The sequence below is a fragment of the Oncorhynchus nerka genome, linkage group LG2 (assembly GCF_034236695.1).
Source record: "Oncorhynchus nerka isolate Pitt River linkage group LG2, Oner_Uvic_2.0, whole genome shotgun sequence".
NCBI lineage: Eukaryota > Metazoa > Chordata > Actinopteri > Salmoniformes > Salmonidae > Oncorhynchus > Oncorhynchus nerka.
The window spans coordinates 83636842-83660939 of NC_088397.1; the positions used below are offsets into that span (position 1 = coordinate 83636842).

Below are 24098 nucleotides of genomic sequence, written 5' to 3' on the forward strand. Positions count from 1 at the left end.
TGGTTTTACTCCAACAATGGAACACATTGATACAAATTGGGTTACTAAAATAAGAGCAAGTGAGCAAGTGCTCTCTAGGTACAATCTGACTATTGTTAACACAGTAACATACATACTAAGTCAACATGTGTCCTATACAATTGAAAACATGATTCTAACTGTTGAAATCTTTGGTGAAAGTTATATTGTTTGTGTCATTGCAGAGCATCAAATATGCTGTTTTTTAAAGTATATATTAATTGACTTAAAAGGCCCCACATGACTCCCGTAGTTTGTACAGTAATGGTTTGGAGGCACAAATGAAAATAGCAGTGGTCGATCATTGAAATTGTGACACATGGATTAATCCCATGTCCTCTATTGGTTTATAGTGTGTTTATGAGTGCATTAGTACATTTATTGTGACTAAACTCACAAGTGAACCATTTTTGAGCATGAGGATACATGTATAGACAGTCAGCAAACAAACAAGCGCAGACAATATTATTGCTTTAGTACAGTGCATTTACCATTTGACCATTAAAGCGTTTAAAGCGTTCACATCTCAACAGCTTCTATGTGGTAAGTGGGCGCTGAAAGACTGTCGAGCTACAGCATACAGGTACTCCCTTAGCAGCATTCATTTCTTAAGCCCTGTTGATACCTGGTTCTAACATGACGCCTTTTCCCTGATCTTTTCCACATTCTGATTGTGTAGACTTTTAAAAGACGCATTGTGATCAGATCTTATAAGTGTAAATGGACAAGATCAGGACGAAGGACGCATGTTAATGGCAGGCATAAACAGGGCTTCTGTGGAGCCAAGAGACCGTATGTGAAGTCAAGCTTGGTGGTTGTCGGAGGCCTGTGAAACTACAATGTGTAGGCCACGTTGTTATATCTTAATTTCAGTCGCACTAGACATGGTGGGCTGGTATAGATTGAATGGCCTTGAAGCTCAGGGCCAGGAAGCCGGTCCCCAACAGATCCCCCAGAGCCGTGAGGTACGGGATAGAGTAGTTATCCGGGTCCAGCCCCCTCCGCCACATCCAGCGCACCATCAGGTCAGCCAGGTACAGCAGAATCACAACCTGTGAATCAGTTGACAGCACGATGAGTAACCCACTAGTGCAGGTAACTGAGGGAAGTTGGACAGTGCAGAAGCTGTAATACAATGTCCCTTTCACCCTGGGAAAGATGTATAGGCCGTGTTCAATAGCTTCTCTGTTATACTGTCTAGCAACATCCCATTATTATGTAGATTACTGACAACCCACACTGTATGTGAACAAGTAAAACGAAGTTGAGGTCATGTGAACAATAAACATTAAGGGCAAAAACACGTACATGGTTCACACTGTCTGTATACATTTATTTTTCTTTTTTCAAGTATCTAAAAAGTTGCTAATGACACCACAGGTCATATCAACTCTGAAAAATATGTTTAATCTGATAAGTAGCAGGACTAAAACACTGGGCTGGTGTTCTACAGATGTATCGGTATACTGGTCAGCATTTTCAGCGACGTGTGGTTTGAATTGCAGCGCCAGAGTTTGGCAAGAGGGCTGAAAACAGTAAATATTTTATTAACATTTCTACTAAGGCCGTTGTTTATATCGGCAATGGCTCTCGTAGTGTAAAACTATGATTTACTCGACCCAAACCCTCAATGTGTGAGATCCAAACAAAAGAGAGGCGTAGTATTAAGGAACATCTGTCCTTGAAATGGACATAGGCTATCCGGAAGGCCAAAGTGAGTTACTTTAAGGAGCAGTTCTCTCTCTGTGGGTCTAACCCCAAGAAGTTCTGGAAAACGGTTAAAGACCTGGAGAATAAACCCTCCTCACAGCTGCCCATGTCTCTTAAAGTTGATGTTGTGGTTGTTATTGATGTGGTTGTGGTTTAATGACCACTTCATCAAGTCAGGATTTCTATTCGACTCAGCCATGCCTCCTTGCCCATCCAACATTTCCTCATCTTCCACCCCTTCTAATGCGACTATCCTCAATGCTTCTTCCTCTTTTACCCCTGCCTTCATACAAAGTTTCTCCCTGCAGGCAGTCACTAAGTCTGAGGTGCTAGAGGAGCCCCTGAAACATGACCCCAAAAAACTATCTGGGTCAGATGGTTTATACCCTTTTTTCTTTAAGGTTGCTGCCCCTGTCATCGCCAAGCCTATCTCTGACCTTTTTAACCTGTCTCTCTTTTCTATGGAGGTTCCCACTGCTTGGAATGCAGCCACAGTTCGTCCTTTATTTAAAGGGGGAGATCAAGCTGATCCTAACTGTTAAAGGCCTAGTTTCCGCTCAGGTTATGGATGTGTCACTGCAACCTTAAAGGTCCTCAATGATGTCACCATTGCCCTTAATTCTAAGCAATGCTGTGCTGCTATAACATTCCCCAGGGGCCATATTCAGTCTTCACCAAGGTCACAACTTTTTTTTAAATTCATTTTTCACCATATGTCACCTTTTAAAGTAGGAGTGGTACAGTGGGTCATGTCTGTGGTACATATCAGTTTGACCTCTGACCTGTAGCAGGGCCGCACACAGGTAGAGGCAGACAAAGGCAGGCGTGAGTGCGCCATGGCCGCCATTCAGTAAGTGGATGGTGTAGAGGAAAAGCAGGTGACCCGGAACTACCAGGAAGACTAGAACCCTCGCTGACTTGGAGTTGACCCCTGTTGATGTAAACAGGAGACTTAGAGGACATCTTAAAAGTAAGCAGAAAATAAGCTAAACTTCCAAAAGCCTTTTAATGTCTAGGAGGAAGTGTACAAGAGCGGGCAGGGTACTGACGACTGTTACGGGTTAGCAATATTGTGTGTAGAAGTGTGCAGTGTTCATTTGACCCCTCTGCTTCTTTTGTGTTTCTTTTAAGTTTGTTTGACTGGTTAGCTGAAGAGCTGAAGGTCAGGTAGGGGTCAGGCCAGTGTTGTGAAGCACAGGCAAGGGTCAGGACAGTGTTGTGAAGACCAGGCAAGGGTCAGGACAGTGTTGTGAAGGTCAAGCAAGGACAGTGTTGTGGTTTGAAAGTCAGACAAGGGCATGGTTGTGAGCTGAAGGTCAGGCAGGGGTCAGGGCAGTGTTGTGAGCTGAAGTTCAGGCAGGGGTCAGGGCAGTGTTGTGAGCTGAAGGTCAGGCAGGGGGAGTGTTGTGAGCTGAAGTTCAGGCAGGGGTCAGGGAAGTGTTGTGAGCTGAAGGTTAGACAGGGGAAGTGTTGTGAGCTGAAGTTCAGGCAAGGGTTAGGGAAGTGTTGTGAGCTGAAGGTCAGGCAGGGGTTAGGGAAGTGTTGTGAGCTGAAATTCAGGCAAGGGTTAGGGAAGTGTTGTGAGCTGAAGGTCAGGCAGGGGTTAGGGAAGTGTTGTGAGCTGAAGTTCAGGCAAGGGTTAGGGAAGTGTTGTGAGCTGAAGGTCAGGCAGGGGTCAGGGAAGTGTTGTGAGCTGAAGTTCAGGCAAGGGTTAGGGAAGTGTTGTGAGCTGAAGGTCAGGCAGGGGTCAGGGAAGTGTTGTGAGCTGAAGGTCAGGCAAGGGGTCAGGGAAGTGTTGTGAGCTGAAGTTCAGGCAAGGGTTAGGGAAGTGTTGTGAGCTGAAGGTCAGGCAGGGGTCAGGGAAGTGTTGTGAGCTGAAGTTCAGGCAAGGGTTAGGGAAGTGTTGTGAGCTGAAGGTCAGGCAGGGGTTAGGGAGGTGTTGTGAGCTGAAGGTCAGGCAGGGGTTAGGGAAGTGTTGTGAGCTGAAGGTCAGGCAGGGGGAGTGTTGTGAGCTGAAGTTGAGGCAAGGGCAGTGTTGTGTCATCCTGTGTGTTTGTGTGTGTTTGAAGTTGAAGTGTGTTTTGACTGCTGACCTGAGGAGCAGAAGGTCAGGCAGGGCCCAGGCCAGTGTTGTGTCATCGGGAAGGGCAGGGTCCCTGGCATACTCCAGTAGTGTAGGTAGGTGGAGATGCGGCTGGCCTGGATGGCTACCAGGTTACCTCCCACACCTGGGTGAAGGGAAGGAGCCGAACAGTCGTTGAAATACCATAGGCATTTTTATAATCATGTTTTTGTTGAATTTGTCTGTTGGTCCTTTGTAGCTCAGTTGGTAGAGCATGGCGCTTCTAACACCAGGATACTAGGTTTGATTCCTGGGACCACCCATATGCAAAATCTAAACACACATGACTTGTAAGTCACTTTAGATAAAAGTGTCTGCTATATGGAATATTATAATGAGTTATTTACATATTTAGGCTTGAGCTTTGGGTTTAGTAAATTATAGGTATTTTCAAGGTTATGATGAAGCGTCTTCAAGGTAATTTTAGTTGATTTTGTTTTTCTGCAACTCTTTCTAGTTAATTATGTAGGGATAATTCTGATGTGAATGTAATGGCATATCTTTAAAGTGAGTTTGTGCGCAGAGATTGCATGATTTTGTGTTCATTGGAGGTAAGGAGGATGGAGGGAGAGAGGTGGAGAAAGACAGAAAGATTGATAGGCAGAAAGAAAGAGGGAAGAAGATAGAACAAGATTGGGATGCAGAGGGAGAAAGGTAAGAGAAGAATAAACAAGGAGGGAGGGAAAAAGAGAGTGCGCAAGAGATTGAAAAAAACACTGAATGGCAATGCAAATGTACTTCCTGTCTTGAAATGCCGATTAATGCGAAAAGCTTTGCTAGCGCTAGCTGAGGCTGGCAAAGATATAGAGGAAATCCTCTGAAGCAGACAGTACATAGTTGTCATTCTAAAGAGGTTTATGTAAACCTTATTGTTAGTCTTCTCCAGCGATGGTGGCTAGCCGTGGGCAACAAACATTGCCATGCTAGTCTTAGGCTGTGTTTACACAGGCAGCCCAATTCTGATCTTTTTTCACCAATTAGTCTTTTGACCAATCAGATCAGCTCTGAAAAAAATATGCTGTGAAAAGGTCTGCTGTAATTGGTCAAAAGACCAATGAGTGGAAAAAATATCAGAATTGGGATACTTATTCAGTTGTACAACTGAATGCATTCACGTGTCTTCTGCATTTAACCCAACCCCTCTGGATCAGACGTGTGGGGGGGCTACCTTAATTGATGTCATCAGCCCCTAGGGAGCAGTTGTTGTTGGGGTTTAATTACCTGACTCAAGGGCAGAACGGCAGATTATTTTCACTTTGGCAGCTCAGGGATTCAAACCAGCAACCTTTCAGTTACTGGCCCAACGCCCTTAACCACTAGGCTACCTGCCGCCCTTAAAACATTCAACTTTAAAATGACATTGTTTACAATAGCGCAGTTGCTTCATGTAATTAGTCCCACAAGTTATAGTAATTTACTGTCATACTTCAAAGACTGTTTAAATGTAACAGGACAAGAACCACGCCTGTCTATTATTTTGTCAAACATGCCATCTATCTTTCCACCAAGACAACCAGATGTTGTCTTCTAAGGAAAGGAGTACCAGATTTGACATTTAAGCTTACATCATATGTTATAGTAGTGGACAGGCTAGGGATGAGTGGAACTTAATACTCTTTTCAGAACCACTTGAGACCAATAAAGCTATGGCTTCTCGACTCGTACACATGTCCAAATGAGATGTCATGGCGATTTTACAAGATACATATTTAGCAATGGTAAGCAGCATTGCAAATGGGGTAAACCTGTTTCTAGTTTTTCCCATGCAGCTGTTTCTTAGATGGCTCCTTGAGGATATTTGTTAGGAGGAAGTAAGAACTCTTCAACATTTAAATAATATTGAGACAAAATTTCAATCTGAGCATTGAATTACACACATGCCCCACTCTTTGATCTGAGGAGTTAGGTTCGGTCCACTCACCGTTGATTACGGGAGTGAACACCGCCATGCCCTCAAAGTTCGGGTCACTCACTGTCTTATCCAGTATCAGGCCCCCAATACTGTGGTTTACAAGGATACAATGGGACACAAACGTCACATAACATGTTCAAAGCTGTAGATTGTCTAAGGGGCAAGTGATAAGTTCCACTCTGTGTCCTCCATCTGCACTGATTTGAAAGGAGAGGATAGGTGAAAGTGATCTGGTGCATTTATGCCTACTGAGTAGTAGCTGTCACCTGTCCAGTTCTGTAAAATCAGTTTGGATAAAGGTGACAAAAGGCCTTCAAGTTGCGATCGTAACTGCAAGTGAATATACAGCATGTTTGTTTCTTCGAAATCTAGTTGAATGCTCATGGATTGAACATTGATAGAATGCTGATAGCCCCAGGCATTTACCTGCTGATGGACATGGCCATGATGACGGGCTGCCACCCAGACCTCAGCACCTCTCTGATTGGAGGAGAGTGCCGGGCAATGACCACCCACAGCGGAATGAGAACCAGGAAAAAGCCACACACCAGAGCAGGCAGGTACCACATCTCTGGAAGACAAGAAAGGGTGTGTGTGTGTGTGTGTGTGTGTGTGTGTGAGAGGGAGAAAGTGGGCACATTTTCTATGCAGGTAGAAAAGAAGTGTTACATCTGCAAGACATATTGTATGTCAACATGATAAAATGATTCTATAATCTGGGCAGACCTGAATAGAAATTGCTGGAGCCCACCCAATGTACTGTGTTGGACATTTATTAAGCAGACCTGAAATAACTAGTCATGAAAGAAACTGTGCTGCCCTCTACCGAAGACACAATTGAAGTACCGAATATGAATTTTCTTTTGAGAGATTTGAGGATATTTCATTTGGAAACTAATAACAGATGTTTTATTGACTACAAAGATCTATATATATTTTTTTTTATGCCTGTTAAGGAAAATTAATGTGAAATGAAATAATGGTGAAGTTATGTAAGATATCTTGTTGGTGCTCATAGTCTTTTCCAGTTGGAAATAATGAGAGATCAGTTTCAAACCAACACATTCTACTAAATACTTTGAACATTTGAAAGAACTGGCCTACTGTCTGATTCTTTACCCTTCTCGTCAAAGAGTCCTTCATGGATTTAAATGGAACGGATTGGTTTAAGAAATATTGTGGAAACTCCATCTAGTCCACCCCATGCATACATAAATTCACAATGTTTAAATCCATGAGGGGGAGTGAACAAGTGCCCATTTCAGGGGAAGTGTAGGGAATCAGAACCCAGGCATAATGGATATGTCTCCACCAAGGCTTTGCTCAATATTGCATCCAGCCCTAGGAATCATCAATATGGGCCTAGTCAGTGATAGGGGTTAAGGTTCAGATAACATTGGGCCTATTAGATGTCAAACATCCTTTCTTACTTTTATATATATTTTTCGACTGGACAGAAAGTCAGGGGGACAGACAATGGAAAAGCAACGACAGGTAGGATGGGGGCAAACAGTGGGTGTGCCGAGGCTCGAACGCCATCGCCGGGGCTCGAACGCCATCGCCGGGCCGTGGCTCGAACGCCATCGCCGGGGCTCGAATGCCATCGCAGAGGCTCAAACGCCATCGCAGAGGCTCGAACGCCATCGCCGAGGCTCGAACGCCATCGCCGGGGCTCGAATGCCATCGCAGAGGCTCAAACGCCATCGCCGGGGCTCGAACGCCATCGCCGGGGCTCGAACGCCATCGTAGAGGCTCGAACGCCATCGCCGGGGCTCGAACGCCATCACAGAGGCTCGAACGCCATCGCAGAGGCTCGAACGCCATCGCCGGGGCTCGAACGCCATCGCCGGGGGAGCACGTGTGGTCTGAGAGTCGAGTGTTACCGCTCGACCAGACACCGGCACATACCACTTATTCTGCTGTGAGTGATCTGACCTTTAAACCGGAAGAGGAAGCTGCTGACCCCAGCCAGCAGAGAGAGGGTGATGAGGTCACCCAGGCTGGCAGCGATGGGCGTGGCCACGTTGTCAGGGTTGATGCCCACCTTCCTTGAGCCAATGATTACTCCCACCATCACCAGGCCTACCGACACAGAGAGCAGACTTTAGATCTAGAATTATCTAGTTGGGAATACATTTGTTGGATAAAAACCCTATTGTCAAAATCAAAACTCAGGAATACATAATAATTGCCAAAATACCCAAATACAAAACATTATTCTTTGAAATGCCCACTGAGATTGCCATCTTAATTTTGTACTCTGATTTAGCTATGAAACACTAACTTAATTAACATCTGAACGATGGAAGTGACACTACCTAACACTATCACTGGCTAGTGGCATGACAGCTATTGTGGTTTTGTCAGGTTGACTTGCCCAATGACAGAGCAGCTACAAAGGCTGTGGTGATGCTGCTGGCACATAAAACAGCAGCCTGCAGCAGGTCTACACGACCCCTGGTCATCGCGCCCAAACCCACTGCAGCTACCGCAGCCAGGAAACCCACCACTGTGGCCTGGACCTATGGAGGGAGAGAGAGAGAATAGGAGCGGTAGGGAGGGGAGGGGGAGCAGAGAGAGAGGGAGAGGGGAGCAGAGAGAGAGGGAGAGGGGAGCAGAGAGAGAGGGAGAGGGGAGCAGAGAGAGAGAGGGGGAGAACAGAAGATGCAGCAAGGGAAGAGAGAGAGAGAGAAAGAGCCGGGAGGGAAAGGGAGAGAGAGTGGAAAAGGAGCAAGGGAAGAGAACGGAGAGCAGGAGAGGCAGGGAGCAAAGGGGAGAAAGAATGAACAGAAGAGGCAGTAAGGGAAGAGGAGAGGGGGGCAGGAAATAAAGGAGGGAGATGTAGGGGGATAGAGGGAGGGAGGGAGAATGAGGCATAACACTGAGACATGGCATTGCCTTGATACAGTGAACCCTCTTGTGCCCTCTGTTGGATTCACAGATAAACATACTTTATAATAATGTGTGGTTGACATTACAGGCTAGCCAAAGTGACAGCACTGGTTTGATAAAATGCCACTGGCTGTGTTAGCTGAAGGAGAGGTCAATGTCACCTGAATGAGAGCCAGGTTGCTACACACTATCCTCCACTGCTGCTTTGGATCATCCAGCTGCCCAGTATTCGCCTGATAGGGACATAGACCACGGGAGAAATATTTAACATTTTAAATGGTGTGCGTGTGAGTTTGTATGTAAAATCTAGATTTAGTTTTACATACAAACATGTTGTGTCAGCATTGAGTGTGTGTATGTGTGTGTCAGCAGTGTCTGTGCGTGTGTGTATGCATGCCTACATGCGTGCGTGTGTGTGTGTGTGTGTACACTTACTGCTGTAGACAGTCTGGATGCCAGTGTCATCTCCAGGTTGCCTTTCAGTCCCACCAGGGCTGGCACCAAGATAAACACCTCTGTGATCTCCTTAAACACTTCCCAATGCTGAAACATACACAATGTCCTCTTTAAACATGTCCCAGTTCTAAAACCTCAATAATGATCTCCCTAAACAGTTCCCAATGCTGAAACATACACAATGACCTCTTTAAACATGTCCCAGTTCTAAAACCTCAATAATGATCTCCCTAAACAGTTCCCAGTGCTGAAACATACACAATGACCTCTTTAAACATGTCCCAGTTCTAAAACCTCAATAATGATCTCCCTAAACAGTTCCCAATGCTGAAACATAACAATGTCCTCTTTAAACATGTCCCAGTTCTAAAACATGAATAATGATCTCCCTAAACAGTTCCCAGTGCTGAAACATACACAATGATCTCCTCAAGCACCTCCCAGTGCTGAAACATAAAAATCCCTCCCAACACTGCCAACCTGGTTGCCAAATATACAGTACTCATGCTTTAGCCAACTGCTTGGTCGTTAAAAAACAGAAAGGAGTTGGATCCAGCACAAACAGATCTGGCAACCAGAATAATTCACTGTAACAGGAAAAGACTATTACCGCTATTATGTAATTTCTTTATTCAGATTAAAACCATAATCTTTTGCTGTTGTCATCCCATTATAATCTAATAATAATCATCTGAACATGTTAAGTATTAGTGACAATAAAATGACAGTCTTACAGTAACTTAGTGGCATACAATAACTCTTGTTGATTACAGGTGAACATTTGTTTCTTTCTTCACGTTTTCATTTCCAATTGAAAAGGAACTAAATCCCTGAGCTTTCAAGGCTGACTTCAGTCAAAGTCACTACCCAACCCACCAACCTATTCCATTATTCAGGGAGTCAGTCACGCCATGCGACTGCTGGGATCTTTCCAAAAGGTGAACCAGGGAAAGAGCTATTTTGCTGCTCTATACTTATTTGCCTATATGTCATTTGCTACTCTACTATCTACACACAATGCCTATCTGCATGTTTTATAGAATGCACTTTGAAGGGCAAGGTACTGACCTCATCAGTCAAGTGGGTCATCCATCCTCAAAATGTACCACGGAGTATTGCCACAAGTTAGCCTGAGTCCCAGTTCTGTTTGCGCTGTCGTGCCAACTCCTATTGACAATGACATAGGAGTTTGCAAGACAGCACAAGCAGATCTGGGACTCGGGCTAAGCTTCAAGTGCATGATTTTTTCGATATTGACACACATTTTCAAATGGCTGCAGCACTCTCGTGTCGTGGATGCTCTTTCTAGCTGTCATTTATAGCCAGGGGTCTTCTGACTGCTCTTTGAAACAGCTTTGAAGTCCCCAGATAGATTTGCTGCTATCCTGTCGTCTGTTTATCAGTCTCTCCTATATTTTCCATACCATGCATGTCAAAGCACCTCCTACATTTTAAATTGGCCTCTTTATCATTTCATGCTACATCTCCCACAGTTCTCAATGCTTTCCTGATAGTTTCTTCCTTCACTTTTCATAGCAAACAGCTCGGCTCCTCTCGTGACACAAGTGTCACGTTGCCGGAGATGACTCAATAGTGCCTGCGTCCCAAATGGCAACCATGTCCCTATATAGTGCACTACTTGGTCCCTGGTCAAAAGTAGTGCACTCTAAAGGGGATCGCTGATACAAAGCAATCTGCCAACGTAGACACCTAAACCTCTGTGGCAGCTCATCTATCTCACCTGTTTTTTCTTAGATTAAAGGGGATTTACTCAACACATCACAGCATGCCCAGATAAATACAACACACACACAAACAAACACATACACACACACTCAAAGTTAGCCCATACTTGAACCAAGTCCATGACTATGCCTGCCGCCACCATGCCCAGGCCGGCCACCAGGTAGGGCAGTAGGATCTGAGCCAAGATGAGCCAGGCACTCTCAGGCAGATAGCCATGGGGGGAGCGGGTCAGCTTACAGGTGAAGCCCCTCAGCTTCTTCCCCTGGTAGCACAGCTCTAGCTCTAAATGGGTGACCACCATGGTCTCCGCAGGTCGCAGTTACCCCATCTGGAAAGTCCCCAGTAGGGGTTAAGGGAGTGACAGCTGCCCTTTTTCACACCAATCCCCACCACTAATATATTCTCTGTGGTATGGTCTCCTCTTTGACAGTTTAGTTTAGTGAATGGGGAGATTCCTTCCAGTCGACAGCAGAAAATCGCCAAACGCTCTTCAACCAATCCACTGGGCTCGATGTATTTCAGGGGCTTTAGAATGACAGTTTGTTTATCCTTCTGAATGAGAATGACATTAGAATGACAGCTTGTCCTTCCATCTTTAGTCAACGTTGCTAAGATAACACAACCAAGAAAGAATGCCAATGGTGGAGAAGGCTGAAGAACGACATAGACTTCCTTTGACCTCTGGGATGGAGGTCACATACACACGCAGATATGGGTCCTCCAGATAGGGGTGTCTGCCAGGACTCTTCTGACACCCGCCGCTGACAGACAGACACAAACACTCACACACACAGTCCTCACGCTTCGCTCTTCAGTAGGCGAGCTGCCGAGGAGCTCCGCTGGAAGCAGCCGGTGCATTTGCCGCCACGGGGCCTGAAAAACGTCCACGTCCTCTGCGACAAGGACAACCAGAAGGCTGCTAACTTTTTCTCTGCCCTCCCCAGCCGCTGCTCGTGATGCCTCTGCTCGTCCCACTGCCCTGTGTGAGCAGCCTGGCTGGCCTGGAGTCCCTTTCTCATGTTGGGTTGGAGAGAAGTGACGTGGGGCGCTGGTTGGTGAGTCGCAGATGAAAAACGAGGTGATAATAGATGGCGGTCCGTGGTTCTAAGGCTCGGAAGGCGAAGGACTGCAGGGTGACATTGAGTGGGGATGATGAGGTGTGAGTCCCGAGGCGAAGCATTAAGAGTACCTGTCCAGTCGCTGGCAGGGGTTTCCTCTCCTCTGGGAAGCAAACAAATTGGGTCGTGATGGTATTTCTGTGCAAGTGGGAGAGAAGGGGGGGGGGGGTGCTGCAGTCGTCTGTGCGAGCAGGGCTATCAGACTGAAACGGCTGGAAGGGAAGGAGGGGGTGCCCGCTGTCGTCTGTGTGAGCAGGGCTATCAGACTGAAACGGGGTCTCTATCTCTCTCTTTCTATCCCTCTCTCTCCTTTGCTCTTTCTATTTTCTTTCTTTCTACCTTTCCCTCTGTCTCATGATAACTCCATCTTGTTCCTCTCTCTCCTCTCTTTTCTTCCTCGTTGCTCCATCCTCAGTGCCAGCATGTGTTGTACCTGTCACCAACATGTGGCATTAGCCTGGTCCCCTCTAAAGGACATCTGTTCTCTTTTCTGACTGTCTCCCCTCCATTTGCGTAACATCTTATGAGCTTATGGGGTTTTGGCTCTTTCTACCTGTTAGTATTATTAGCCAGTCTCTCACCCCCTGTCTTTTTCTCTATTTATCCCCCTTCTCACTTTAATTCAGATTGAAACACTACATTGACTAGAGAGACATTTAGTAAATATTTGCCAAACACTGGAAGTGACGTAAATATCAATAGCTTCTTAATCATTCATGACCATGACCGACATTTGAAACCTGCATGCTGTTATCTAGAGAGGAGAGAAGGAACCGAGTTCAGCTCTTTATCCCTCCTTGTCCTATAGCCTCCCCACCCCCACACACACGCACACACTGAAAGTGACTCAGCTGAGGCGTCCCTGAGACGTGGCGTGGACAATCTGTTGCCTCCTGCTCCGCCACTGACACCTTGTTGGAATTTAGAAGCCCCGTTTATACCTGGTTCTAACTTGCGTCCTTTGTCCTGATCTTATACACATTTTGATTGTCTACACCGGTCTAAAAATGTGGACACAATCAAAAGACACATTGCGATCAGATCATCCTGCCCCCCTCCGGACGTAGTCAGACACACATTGTGTCTGGATATCTTACAAGTGTAGACAGATCTGGACAGAGAAACCATTTAAATCATCATCATTATTCTGCCCTCTAAAATCATTGACAGATGGCACTATAACTGATTGCATATAACTGATTGCATATAACTGATTGCATCAACAAGTGTCTTACAGTAAATAAATCTGACATTGAATGAATAGCTGTGAACACATTTGCATAAAGGAAGGAACCAGGAAGTCTGGTCACAATGCAGACACAGTGGATGGATAACAGACACAGTTTAATACCATGAGTAGCAGTGGGGGCTGCTAAGGGGAGGACGGCTCATAATAATGGCTGGAAAGGAGCTAATGGAATGGCATCAAACACATGGAACCCAAGCTTTCAGTTGTATACACACAACCATTTTGCAGTCCCCACAATGCTTGTGTAATTATTTTTGTGAAGAAAAACGATCAAAACCACTGTCAAATGTGCGGTACAACAGTTGTACAACTTGAGTGTGAACCTGGCCTAGTTGAGCCATATAATCCTCAGTGTGTGTGCAGTGAAAACAAAGTTTAGTGAAACTTACAAGCTATACATGTAGTAGTCCACACTGACATATTGATAGCAATGGCCTTTCGGGTTTGTTGTTATATGGCAAGTTTATGGGACTCAATATGACAGGCTAGACAACCCATTACACACCTTGAGTTGGATCCAGGATTACATAATGAAATCCAAGGAAAGACTCTCTGGCACTTGCTATGCAGAGCTTGTCTTTAGACCAAGGTTTTTGTAGACGTGGTTGCATTTTTTTATTAGGAACTGTACAGATCGAGACGAATGTGATGCATTTGTGTATGTTATACTGTACTACCTTCTCTGTCGGACTGTGGTCCATCAAAAGTGTAATGCTTTGACATATGTAAACTCTTCATTAAGATGGACAACAATGCTGAGTAAAAACACGGCCTGTTTATCATTTCCAACCTGAAAAGGACTGGCCAAAGGGCAGTTCGGGCAAATGCCCAGTGGGCCAGTCTTATGAGGGGGAAAAAAGGGAGAGAAGTAACTGTCCACACTAATAGGCTTATGTCATCCCGTTATGCCAAGACTGACATGTTCCTAGTGGTGGCGTGCCACTGAGGTCCCTGTGACCCCCCACAATGTCCCAGCTTCTCTCTGAGCTGCGACCTTTACATTTTAACGTGGATCTTCCGCGATACGGATTGAATGCAGCCCTTACATTCCCTTCACCCACCTGTACAGCATCCAGAACTATGCCTGCAGTCATCATCCCCAGCCCGACCTCAAGTTACGGCGCCACCACCTGTAGACAGATCCTCCTGGAGCTCTCTGTTGGACTTGTCTTTCTCCTCATCTATCTTATTATTAGTCCAAGACAGGGCAGGAGACCTCCATTGAAGATCATTATTGGTGTGTGAAACTGTCTAACACGCAAGTATGCACAAACAAACACTCACGCATTTGCTGCCAACCAGGATTCCTCCATGACCGGTGTTGTCTTTTCAGCCTGCCCTCTCCTTGGATACAGTCCCTTGGATACAGTCCACCATTTGTTAAATTGAATTAGCATTTCCCTATCATTTCTTGTAACCATATTTACTTTGTTTGTTTATGCATTTCTGTGAATTACTTAGTTAGAAAATAAATGATTTAAGACAATTGATGTATGGATGACTCATAGTGAAGACTAGGTTCGTGCAGATAACCAACAATTTACGACGTTTGGAATGAGACTAACGTGAGGTAAAATAAATAATTCATTCATTCGAAGACTAATTGATCAGATATAAAATATCTGAAAAGTTATTAGGAAAATATAACTTTGTAATCTGAATATTTTCCTTGGTGCCCCGCCTTACTAGTTAATTACAGTTACATGATTAATCAGTTTAATCGCGTAATACTAATTACAGATAATCTTTGATAAAAACTAAGTCTTCAATTTAATGATAGTAAAGACACGACACCAGTCATATTACTGTATAAACCTTTGTGATTTTAATGAATCAGGAAAACTAGTAAAAAGGAGCTTGTTCAAGCTCTGACATGGAGATCATCATTCATAAAGTTCTATTAAATTGTCATCCAGTATTGTCCATGAACACAACACATCTATTGTGTAGACCAGGTATTCCCAAACTGGGGTTCAATGCCGTCGGGGGTACGCCAAATAAAAATGTGATCAACATTAATAAAATTTTAAAATAAACATTTGACTTTTCAAACAGTCCATTTATATTTTCCAACAGGGCTATACATTTGGGTGAGCTTTTTTTAATCGTCTGAGTTGCCTTGTTTCACTGCCAAAAATAAAATGAAACCATCTAGTGTTCAGCTAAATAACAACGCAATGTCAAATACAGGTAGCCTAGTCAAATAATTAACATCCAATCACATTAACCGTTACTCTCTTGCTGGCATTTCACTAACGGTCCGTATGTAGCCAAACGTAGCTGCTGCTCATGTTGATATCTGTACTGATGGTGCAAAAGCCATGACAGGGAGACATAGTGGAGTGGTAAATACGCATGCAAGCAGTTTCTCCCGATGCCACTTGAGTACCGTGCAGCATCCACCGAGAGGCTCGTGCTGCCAAGGGAATGTCTGACAACTTAAAAGACGTTTTGGACACTACAGTGAAAATGGTTAACTTTCTTAAAGCAAGGCCCCTGAACTCTTGTGTATTTTCTGCACTATGCAATCATATGGGCAGCGACCATGTAATGCTTTTACAACATACAGAAGTGCACTGGTTATCAAGGGGCAAAGTATAGAAAGGTTTTTTTGAAATGAGAGACGAGCTAAAAACTTTTCTTTACTGACCATAATTTTCAACTAGCTGACAACTTGCATGATAACGAGTTTCTCACATGACTGGCCTATCTGGGTGATGTTTTTTAAAACTCAAGCTTACGTACAATGTCAAATGTGATATAGCGAAGCACCTGAGTGAGTTGGGTATGCAATTAAGCACATACTTTTCCGAAACGGATGACACAACTGGATTCGTTATCCCTTTCATGCCCTGCCTCCAGTCCACTTCTGAAAGAGAGAGCCTCATCAAAATTGCAACAAGCGGTTCGGTGAGAATGTAATTTAATCATAAGCCACTGCCAGATTTCTGGATTGGGCTGCGCTCAGAGTATCCTGCCTTGACATATTGCGCTGTTAAGACACTGATGCCCTTTGCAACCACGTACCTGTGTGAGAGTGGATTCTCAGCCCTCAATAGCATGAAAACTAAATACAGGCACAGACTGTGTGTGTAAAATGATTTAAGACGGAGACTCTCTCCAATACAACCCAACATTGCAGAGTTATGTGCATCCTTTCAAGCACACCCTTCTCATTAACCTGTGGTGAATTATTCACCATTTTCAATGAACAAATAAAGTTGTATATGTAAAATGGTTACATAAAGAGCAAAATGATTGACTATTATATTATTATTTGTTCCCTGGTCCTGTAAGAGCTCTTTGTCACTTTCCACAATCCGGGTTGTGACAAACTACACACTGATTCTTATGTTGAATTTATTGTATAGTGTGTGTGTGGCAGGCTTACAATGATGGCAAAAAACAACATTTGAGAGTGCGTTGACCCGGGTGCTAGAGGGGGTACGCAGCTGGATGTTGAATGTTTGAAGGGGTACAAGACTATAAAACGTTGGGGACCACTGGTGTAGACAATTTCAAATATTGTTAGTAGATTTACCAGTGTTGACCACTGCTACAACATAACGTGAATATTTCTTATTTCTAAGAGGGGGAAATCATTTCACATTGTATTTCTCATCCATAAAAATATTCAATTTCATAAGTAATTGTGCTAAACAGCACTAAGAAATATTAGAGGGTTAATCACATTTCAGAAAGACTGAATTACAAGTAAAATTGTTCATCAGGGCATGTGGAGGTATTAGGTTTCCTTTCTGCCTCGTCTGTCATTCACATTTAGTTCAGGAATTTGCTTAGTGACATATGGTCTGATTATAAAGAGAGAAAACCCACTGGGCAAAAACTGTTTGGAATCAACATTTTTTCCAAGCCATTTAAAAAAAAATATATAATAATGTGTTAACGTTGAATCAACAGGAAAACTGATTGGATTTTTTACCAAACTTTTAACCTAAATCCAATGACATGGTGAATTTCTTGGGTTGAATTCGTGTTAGTTGACAACTCAACCAAATGCAAATCAAAACTAGATGTTGAACTGACGTCTGTGCCCAGTTGGTAGCTACCACACATCTCTCTATAACTCTGGAAAAAATTAACAGACCACTGCAAAATGATCAATGTCTCTGGTTTTACAGCTTTCATGCTCTGTCTCGCAACCACTGTGAAATTTGGTGGAGGATCAGTCTGATTGAAAATCAGGGTTATTCCACCAAATATTGATTTCTGAACTCTTCCTAAGTTAAAACAATATTATGTTGTTTAAAAATGAATATGAACTTATTTTCTTTGCATTATTCAAGGTCTGACAACACTGCATCTTTTTGTTATTTTGATCATTCACATTTTCTGCAAATAAATGCTCTTAAATTACAACATTTTTATTTGGAATTTGGGAGAAATGTTGTCAGTAGTTTATAGAATAAAACAAAAATGTTCATTTTAACCAATAACATACCTATAAATAGTCAAACCAGAGAAACTGATTATTTTGTAGTGGTCTCTTCATTTTTTCCAGAGCTGTATATTTAGTACTCTACAGTGACAGTCTTGGTCTTCAGGTATTCGTTAAGAGCCTCTTGTCCTGTTGGAGAAAGCTAGTGATGTTGAGACAGGATATAAATGCAATTGAATTGGCATTCCTAGAAAATGCATCTTTGGACTTTTCCCATTCTAGTAATTCTACTCCCACATGAAAAAATACTATAGTATACTATGGTATACATATTAGAGGTCGACCGATTTATGATTTTTCAACGCCGATACCGATTATTGGAGGACCAAAAAAGCCGATACCGATTAATCGGCCGATTAAAAAGAAAATGTATTTGTAATAATGACAATTACAACTATACTGAATGAACACTTATTTTAACTTAATATAATATATCAATAAAATCAATTTAGCCTCAAGTAAATAATGAAACATGTTAAATTTGGTTTAAATAATGCAAAAACAAAGTGTTGGAGAAGAAAGTAAAAGTGCAATATGTGCTTTGTAAGAAAGCTAACGTTTCAGTTCCTTGCTCAGAACATGAGAACATATGAAAGCTGGTGGTTCCTTTTAACATGAGTCTTCAATATTCCCAGGTAAGAAGTTTTAGGTTGTAGTTATTATAGGAATTATAGGACTATTTCCCTCTATACCATTTGTATTTCATTAACCTTTGACTATTAGATGTTCTTATAGGCACTTTAGTATTGCCAGTGTAACAGTATAGCTTCCGTCCCTCTCCTCGCTCCTCCCTGGACTCGAACCAGCAACACAACGACAACAGCCACCATCGAAGCAGCGTTACCCATGCAGAGCAAGGGGAACAACTACTAGAAGGCTCAGAGCGAGGGACGTTTGAAACACTATTAACGCGCGCTAACTAGCTAGCCATTTCACTTCGGTTACACCAGCCTCATCTCGGGAGTTGATAGGCTTGAAGTCATAAACAGCGCAATGCTTGACGCACAACGAAGAGCTGCTGGCAAAACGCACAAAAGTGCTGTTTGAATGAATGTTTACGCGCCTGCTTCTGCCTACCACCGCTCAGTCAGATACTTAGATACTTGTATGCTCAGTCAGATTATATGCAACGCAGGACACGCTAGATAATATCTAGTAATATCATCAACCATGTGTAGTTAACTAGTGATTATGATTGATTGTTTTTTATAAGATAAGTTTAATGCTAGCTAGCAACTTACCTTGGCTTACTGCAGTCGCGTAACAGGCAGTCTCCTTGTGGAGTGCAATGAGAGAGAGGCAGGTCGTTATTGCGTTGGACTAGTTAACTGTAAGGTTGCAAGATTGGATCCCCCGAGCTGACAAGGTGAATATCTGTCGTTCTGCCCCTGAACGAGGCAGTTAACCCACCGTTCCTAGGCCGTCATTGAAAATAAGAATGTGTTCTTAACTGACTTGCCTAGTTAAATAAAGGTATAAAAAAAATCAAAAAAATCGGCGCCCAAAAATACAGATTTCCAATTGTTATGAAAACTTGATATCGGCCCTAATTAATCGGCCATTCCGATTAATCGGTCGACCTCTAATACATATTATATAGTATTTACTGTTGTGTTTTTGCCAATATTACTGTGTTTTAGTTTTATTATCTTTGAAGTGGAGGCTTTCTCTTTGAGGAAACCTACTGGAGAAATACTAAAAGAGCTAATTTTCCATAACCTGTAGGTAGGTAGGTCTGAACCTTCAGAGCTTCTGCCCTATTTCTATAACCTGTAGGGAACACAATATGGTCTATACTTAGCATGTAGGTTTCTCACTTATGGGTGGCACAAATTGGAATACGGGGGAGGAGAATCAGCATTGTATATACAAATGAAATACTGTAGTATTTAACTATAGTTAAAAAAGTGTAGTGTTTTTGCTGTGTTTACTATAATATTCTACAGTTTACTAGATAATTCTATAGTAAGTACTGTTGTATTCTATAGTAAACTGTAGTATTTTTACATGTGGGCTTCTATGATTAATCTAACCTGTGTGGAAACAATGTCCCAGAATCAGCAAGTCTTACCCAGGTCTTTGCCAAAGCCGGACTGCTTGAATCCGCCGAAGGGAGCAGCCACGTCCGTCTTGTTGTAGGTGTTGACAAAGACGGTGCCGGCGTTGAGCTTCTCGCTGACATACAGCGCCTTGCTGATGTCACGGGTGAACACTCCTGATGCCAGGCCATACTCAGTGGCATTGGCCCTCCGCAGAACCTCGTCCACATCCCTAAGAGAGAGAGGTCGGAGGAGAGCTAGTCAGAGGAGCAATGCGCAAGATTTGAAACCCATGCCGACTCAGGTATGTAAGTGTTCTGGGGTCAGCTGAACCACACAGGGCACCCATTTGACAATGGCAAACACTGACCCGCTCTTGAATTTGGAGAGGATCATGACGGGGCCAAACGACTCCTCTATAGCAATGAACATGTGGTCCTGAACATCAGTGAAGATGGTGGGCTCAAAGAAGAATCCTGGAGAAAGGTACCACAGGGAAAGATATAGTAAACAACTTATTTACTATATTAGTCATTTTGTAGCTGATAGTCATCCCTTCAACTGAGAAATGGTAACACCACAAATGGTCACAGTATGACATCCAAATTCCATTTCTGAACAGACTGGAATTGGAGTGACATTTGCCCCTAACTCTGCCTCACAGCTAATATTAGTCAAATCTACAGCGCTATGAACTGAAAAAATAAGTCTAACCTGGGCGGGAGACCTGTTTGCCCCCACACACCAGAGTGGCGCCTTCCCTCACGCCTGTCTGGCAGTACTCCACCAGCTTGTCCAAGTGGGCCTTGTGGTTCTGGGGTCCGTGGTCTGTGGAGCGGTCCAGAGGATCTCCAATCTTCATCTTCTTAACTTCCTCCACCTGAGATGAGGTAGTTAGCAGATGGCTAAGTTAGCATAGCACTGTGAGATTCAAATCAAATTGTATTGGTCACATACACATATTTAGCAGATGATATTGTGGGTGTAGCGAAATGTTTGTTTTCCTAGCTCTACTGCAGTAGTATCTAACAATTCACACAAATATACTGTAAAATAAATAAGAAATATATAAATATTAGGACGAGCAATGTAGGAGTGGCATTGACTAAAATAAAGTAGAATTGAATACAGTATATACATATGAAATGAGTAACACAGTAGTAAGTAAACATTATTAAAGTGACTAGTGTTCCATTTTAAAGTGACCAGCCTCTAAGGTAAAGGGTTGAGTAACTGGATGGAGGCCGGCTAATGATGGCTATTTAACAGTCTGATGGCCTTGAGGTGTTTTTCAGTCTCTCGGTCCCAGCTTTGATTCACCTGTACTGACCTCGCCTTCTGGATGGTAGCGAGGTGAACAGACCGTGGCTTGGATGGTTGATGTCCTTGATGATCTTTTTGGCCTTCCTGTGACATCGGGTGCTGTAAGTGTCCTGGAGGGCAGGCATTGTACCCCCGGTGATGCGTTGGGCAGACCGCACCACTCTCTGGAGAGCCCAGCAGTTGCAGGCAGTCCAGTTGCCGTACCAGGCGGTGTGCATCTGTAAAAGTTTGTGAGGGTGTTAGGGGCCAAGCCAAATTTCTTCAGCCTCCTGAGGTTGAAGAGACGCTGTTGCACCTTCTTCACCACACTGTCTGTGTGGGTGGACCATTTCAGATCGTCAGTGTACGCCGAGGAACTTGAAGCTTTTCACCTTCTCTCCTGTAGTCCTGTCGATGTGGATAGGGGCATGCTCTCTCTGCTGCTTCCCAGAGTCCACGATCAGCTCCTTCATTTTGTTGAGGGAGAGGCTATTTTCCTGGCACCACTCCGCCAGGGCTCTCATCTCCTCCCTGTAGGCTGTCTCGTCATTGGTAATCAGGCCTACAACTGTTGTGTTGTCTGTAAACTTGATGATTGAGTTGACTGCGTGGCCATGCACGCCTCCATGGGTGAACAGGGAGTACAGGAGGGGGCTGAGCAGCATAATGGAGGTGTTGTTTCTTACTTTCACCACCTGGGGCCGGCCCGTCAAGAAGTCCAGGACCCAGTTGCACAGGGCGGGGCTCAGACCCAGGGCCCCGAGCTAAATGATGAGCTTGGAGGGTACTATGGCGTTGAAGGCCGAGCTATAGTCAATGAACAGCATTCTTACATAAGTATTCCTCTTGTACAGATGGGATAGGGCAGTGTGCAGTGCGATGGCGATTGCATCGTCTGTGGATCTATTGGGGCGGTATGCAAATTGAAGTGGGTCTAGGGTGTCAGGTAAGATTGAGGTGATATGATCCTTAACTAGCCTCTCAAATCACTTCATGATGACAGAAGTGATAAGGAAGAGGATGGCTACGTTAGCACAGCTCTGTGAGATAAGTTAACGGATGGCTGAGTTAGAATAGCCCTGTGTGATAAGGTAGCGAGCAGTGGCTAAGTTAGCATAGCACTGTGAGATAAGGTAGCGAGCGGGTGGCTAAGTTAGCATAGCACTGTGAGATAAGGTAGCGAGCGGGTGGCTAAGTTAGCATAGCACTGTGAGATAAGGTAGCGAGTGGGTGACTAAGTTAGCATTGAGACACGTACCACTCTCTTGACATACTGGTCATGGATGTTCTCTTCCACAAAGAGTCTGCCTGCTGCAATGCAGTTCTCTCCCTTGTTGAAGAATACAGCACTCATTCCCTAAAACACACAAATAAATACAGTGAAATTGATGCCTTACAATATTCTGAAATATTCATATTTTATATTCTTTGATATACATATTTTTGTATTAATGTTATGTAGCGACCAGCATTGAATTGAAGGCCCACTAACCATGCGGACGGCCTTGTCCATGTCACAGTCACTGAAGATGATGAGTGGAGATTTACCCCCCAGTTCTAGGGACACCTTCTTCACATTACTGACTGCACAGCTGAGATAGAGGAACACACAAAAACAGGTGTTAATACACAAACACACAAACACACACATACTGCACTACAGTGGTCACCAACCAGTGGATCGTGATAAACTGGTCGATCTCCAAGCCATTCTCACAAAACATTTCTGTTAAGGCCTTAGGCATTCCTATTTTTTTTATTTGTTTTGCGCTGTTTCTGGTAGCTCCACTTTATTCAGCAGCCCTAACGCCGGGAAGGCAAAGTGTTCCCATTTTGGGAGTTTTTGATTATGCTAATTCAAGTCCAGCGGGGGCATGGACATCGACCTTTTACACCGTACCCAAACCGGCCGAGCGAGTGCGCCATCGTGCACAAATTGATTTTGCCCCCGCACCCCAAACGCGATCACGACACGCAGGTTAAAATATCAAAACAAACTCTGAACCAATTAAATTTGGGGACAGGTCGAAAAATAGGTTGAAGATTAAAAATGTATGGCAATTTATTTACACAAGGTCTTCTACTCCAACAATTAATCCACACATAAAACTGTCCACCGAATTATTTCTAGTCATCTCTCCCCCATCCAGGCTTTTTCTTCTTTGGACTTTATATTGCGATTGGCAACTAACTTTCATAAGGTGTATTATCACCACCAACCTCTGTTCGTCTTTCAGTCACACACGTGGGTATAACCAACAAGGAGATGGCACGTGTGTATCAGCTTGTATAAACCAATGAGGAGATGGGAGAGGTAGGATTCAGTGTCACAAATAGAACTGACTTCTATTTTAACACTTGTCAATGCAGACGCTCGTTAGTGCGCGCGAGCAGTGTGGGTGCAATAATGTAGTCAGCATGTTAGCGGTGTGGTCAGCATGTTAGCGGTGTGGTCAGCATGTTAGCGGGGTAGTCAGCATGTTAGCGGGGTAGTCAGCATGTTAGCGGTGTGGTCAGCATGTTAGCGGTGTGGTCAGCATGTTAGCGGGGTAGTCAGCATGTTAGCGGGGTAGTCAGCATGTTAGCGGTGTGGTCAGCATGTTAGCGGTGTAGTCAGCATGTTAGCGGTGTGGTCAGAATGTTAGCGGTGTGGTCAGAATGTTAGCGGTGTGGTCAGCATGTTAGCGATGTAGTCAGCATGTTAGCGGTGTGGTCAGCATGTTAGCGGTGTAGTCAGCATGTTAGCGGTGTGGTCAGCATGTTAGCGGTGTAGTCAGCATGTTAGCGGTGTGGTCAGCATGTTAGCGGGGTAGTCAGCATGTTAGCGGTGTGGTCAGCATGTTAGCGGTGTGGTCAGCATGTTAGCGGTGTTGTCAGCATGTTAGCAGGGTGGTCAGCATGTTAGCGGTGTGGTCAGCATGTTAGCGGTGTGGTCAGCATGTTAGCGCATGTTAGCGGTGTGGTCAGCATGTTAGCGGTGTGGTCAGCATGTTAGCGGTGTGGTCAGCATGTTAGCGGTGTGGTCAGCATGTTAGCGGTGTAGTCAGCATGTTAGCGGGGTAGTAAGCATGTTAG

At 44.0% G+C, this 24098-nt stretch overlaps 2 protein-coding genes and 1 non-coding gene across 6 annotated transcripts in view; all 3 read right to left on the bottom strand.

Annotated features, from left to right (window-relative positions):
- Positions 1-440: 440 nt before the first annotated feature.
- Positions 441-12994, bottom strand: LOC115143702 (solute carrier family 41 member 3-like). Of its 2 annotated transcripts, none has more exons than XM_029684177.2 (10): positions 10963-12979; positions 9090-9197; positions 8816-8887; positions 8140-8284; positions 7698-7844; positions 6189-6333; positions 5772-5851; positions 3822-3956; positions 2511-2659; positions 441-1070 (listed from the first exon to the last, which is right to left on the bottom strand). In XM_029684177.2, the coding sequence occupies exons 1-10, from the start codon at positions 11155-11157 to the stop codon at positions 897-899; spliced, it is 1350 nt and encodes a 449-aa protein (XP_029540037.1). In that variant the 5' UTR covers positions 11158-12979; the 3' UTR covers positions 441-896. The 2 variants fall into 2 exon arrangements, with proteins under 2 accessions (XP_029540037.1, XP_029540043.1); XM_029684183.2 differs by having other exon boundaries at positions 984-1070; positions 2449-2659; positions 10963-12994.
- Positions 12995-15025: 2031 nt separating this feature from the next.
- The window catches only part of LOC115143729 (cytosolic 10-formyltetrahydrofolate dehydrogenase-like), a 45347-nt gene continuing 36274 nt past the window's right edge, over positions 15026-24098 (bottom strand). For 2 of the 3 annotated variants that reach the window (XM_029684212.2, XM_029684204.2), the window contains exons 18-23: positions 22516-22615; positions 22282-22380; positions 20436-20601; positions 20092-20197; positions 19754-19953; positions 15026-17811 (exon numbers count right to left, since the gene is read on the bottom strand). In XM_029684212.2, the coding sequence (XP_029540072.1) occupies positions 17756-17811; positions 19754-19953; positions 20092-20197; positions 20436-20601; positions 22282-22380; positions 22516-22615 (727 nt within the window). In that variant the 3' untranslated portion in view covers positions 15026-17755. Of the gene's footprint in view, positions 17825-19753; positions 19954-20091; positions 20198-20435; positions 20602-22281; positions 22381-22515; positions 22616-24098 lie in introns of all 3 variants that reach the window. The other variant, XM_029684218.2, reaches the window with a different exon arrangement.
- On the bottom strand, positions 19341-19395 carry LOC115146392 (U7 small nuclear RNA). The gene has a single exon (XR_003866140.1). It is a non-coding gene; the product is annotated as a U7 small nuclear RNA (small nuclear RNA).